This window comes from Myotis davidii, unplaced genomic scaffold (assembly GCF_000327345.1).
Source record: "Myotis davidii unplaced genomic scaffold, ASM32734v1 scaffold459, whole genome shotgun sequence".
NCBI lineage: Eukaryota > Metazoa > Chordata > Mammalia > Chiroptera > Vespertilionidae > Myotis > Myotis davidii.
Genome location: NW_006289838.1, coordinates 178,711 through 180,963, shown reverse-complemented (window position 1 = coordinate 180,963; position 2,253 = coordinate 178,711). Strand labels below are relative to the sequence as shown.

The following is a 2,253-nucleotide window of genomic DNA, read 5'->3' as shown; positions in this document are numbered from 1 at the left end:
GGCCCCAGGCCCCGCAGACGGCCTGCCGCACCCCGTTGCGAGCTCCGTGAAGGGAACCCAGGAATCCACGCCTCTTAGTGCTCAGGACACGGGCCTCCCGGCTCTTAGGCCCGAGCCCTCCTCTGCCAGGAACTTTGGAGCCATTCAACCTGCTCAGCAGTCCTGGCTGCCCTGTGCCCTCCCTGCCCCTCCCCAGCACGACTTTGCACCCCAGCACCCTCAGCACAAGCTGGGACCTTCCCATCCGGCCCCACTTACAGTCCTGTCAGCTCAGACCCAGAGCAGCCCCATCTGTGGGGCAGACCCTCTGACCACCTCCCGCCACCCCTCCCTGCTCCTGGGCTGGAGTCTGCCCCTTCTCCTCCACCCCCCTTCCCACGCCTCCTGCGAAGATGAGCCCTCCTCCATGCCCGCTGCCCCGCCAGCTCCATCCCTCCCTCCGGTTCCCTCCTTCCCTGAGCCCCCTCTTTCTGCAGCCCCCGGAGCCTCCCCCCTTCTCAGCCTGTACCTCCAACACACTCTCCTGCCCGCCTTTCTTTGCCCCGTTGTTTTTATTTTCTCAGTTATTAACAGACATTGTTGGCATGTTGCTGTTATTATGAAAACAATACATATGGATGGAAAGAGAGAGAAAAGACCACTGAGTACCGTAGCCACCACCTTCAGCCGGTCCCCAGGCCCCCACGGGGTGTCCACGGCTCTCGCCCTCACTCTGACTGCTCCCTCCCCTGTGTGTCCTCTTCAGGCTGTGAACCAGCAGACGGCCATCACGCTGCCTCAGACTGTGAAAAACATCATGGACCCCTGGATCCTGCAGATGGGCTTCCCTGTCATCACCCTGAACACCAAGACAGGGAGCATCTCTCAGAAGCACTTCCTCCTTGACCCTGACTCCGTCGTCACCCGCCCCTCAAACTTCAGGTGGGCAGACTGGCTCCCAGGGCCGGTGGGTGTCCTCGTGCGGGTCCCCAGGGGCCTCGCCTGCAGTGGTCCCAGCCCCAGCGCTGTCCACAGGCTCTCCTTCCTGGGCCAGGAGGAGGGGGTGCTTGGTGGCAGAGATGGGCAGAGAGTGGGAGCCGGGGCAAGGCTGCTCTGTGCTGGCGGTGGCCACGGCCGGCTCTCACCCCCCACCTCGGGTCTCTTTTGCAGCTACCAGTGGATTGTTCACATCTCGTCTCTGAAAAATGGCGTTCCGCAGGCAGACACCTGGCTGGAGGGAGCCACCAAAAGTAATGCAGACCTGCCCCTGTAGACGGAAGCCCCGTCCCCACTCCCAGCTTCTGGCCCATATGCTGGGGTTCCGGCAACCTCGGCCAGGGCTTCCTTCATCATTTCTTTTTAAAAAAATATATTTTATTGATTTTTTACAGAGAGGAAGGGAGAGATATAGAGAGTTAGAAACATCGATGAGAGAGAAACATCGATCAGCTGCCTCCTGCACACCCCCTGGGGATGTGCCCGCAACCCAGGTACATGCCCTTGACCAGAATCGAACCGGGGACCCTTCAGTCCGCAGGCCGACGCTCTATCCACTGAGCCAAACTGGTTTCGGCTCCTTCATCATTTCACTCCCCAAATGGAGCTTCCTTCTTTGGTTCTTTTAAAAAAATTATTTAATATATTTTTATTGATTTCAGAGAGGGAGGGAGGGGGAGAGAAAGATAGAAGCATCAATGATGAGAGAGAATCATGGATCGGCTGCCCCCTGCACGCCCCCTACTGGGGCTAGAGCTGCAACCGGGGCATGTGTCCTGACCAGGAATCGAACCATGACCTCCTGGTTTATTAAAATGGGGCTGTTCAGTATCTACCCCCACGGGATTGTGTGAGCATTAAAGGAGACTATCCCCACGAAATGTTTTAGACAGCGCCAGGCCCTGAGGAAGCCAAGTCATCTTCTGCCCTAGGCCAAGGCTGCGATGAACGGAAGGAAGACAAGCAATTAAAACTTCCCCGAGCTGTGCTGAGTGCTTCCACAGAGGCGTGTCTGGCCTCTGGGCTACTTGGGGACAGGGGCCAGGAGCTGGGATTAAGGGAGATTCAACCTCATGGAGAGGTCAGGGAAGACTTCCCGGAGGAGGTGACCTGAGTCTTAGAGGAAAAGTAACAGTTAGCTAGGCTAATGGTGGCATAGGAAAGCATTTCAGGCCCCAGCTGGTTTGGCTCATTGGATTGAGCGTCAGCCTGCAGACTGAAGGGTCCCAGGTTCAATTCCGGTCAAGGGCATGTACCTTGGTTGTGGGCACATCCCCA

At 57.7% G+C, this 2,253-nt stretch overlaps 1 protein-coding gene across 1 annotated transcript in view; it reads left to right on the top strand.

Annotated features, from left to right (window-relative positions):
- The window catches only part of ANPEP (alanyl aminopeptidase, membrane), a 40,145-nt gene that overhangs the window by 24,516 nt on the left and 13,376 nt on the right, over nucleotides 1-2,253 (top strand). The window contains 2 exon segments of the mRNA XM_015563233.1: nucleotides 746-921; nucleotides 1,150-1,229. Of these exon segments, the coding sequence (XP_015418719.1) occupies nucleotides 746-921; nucleotides 1,150-1,229 (256 nt within the window).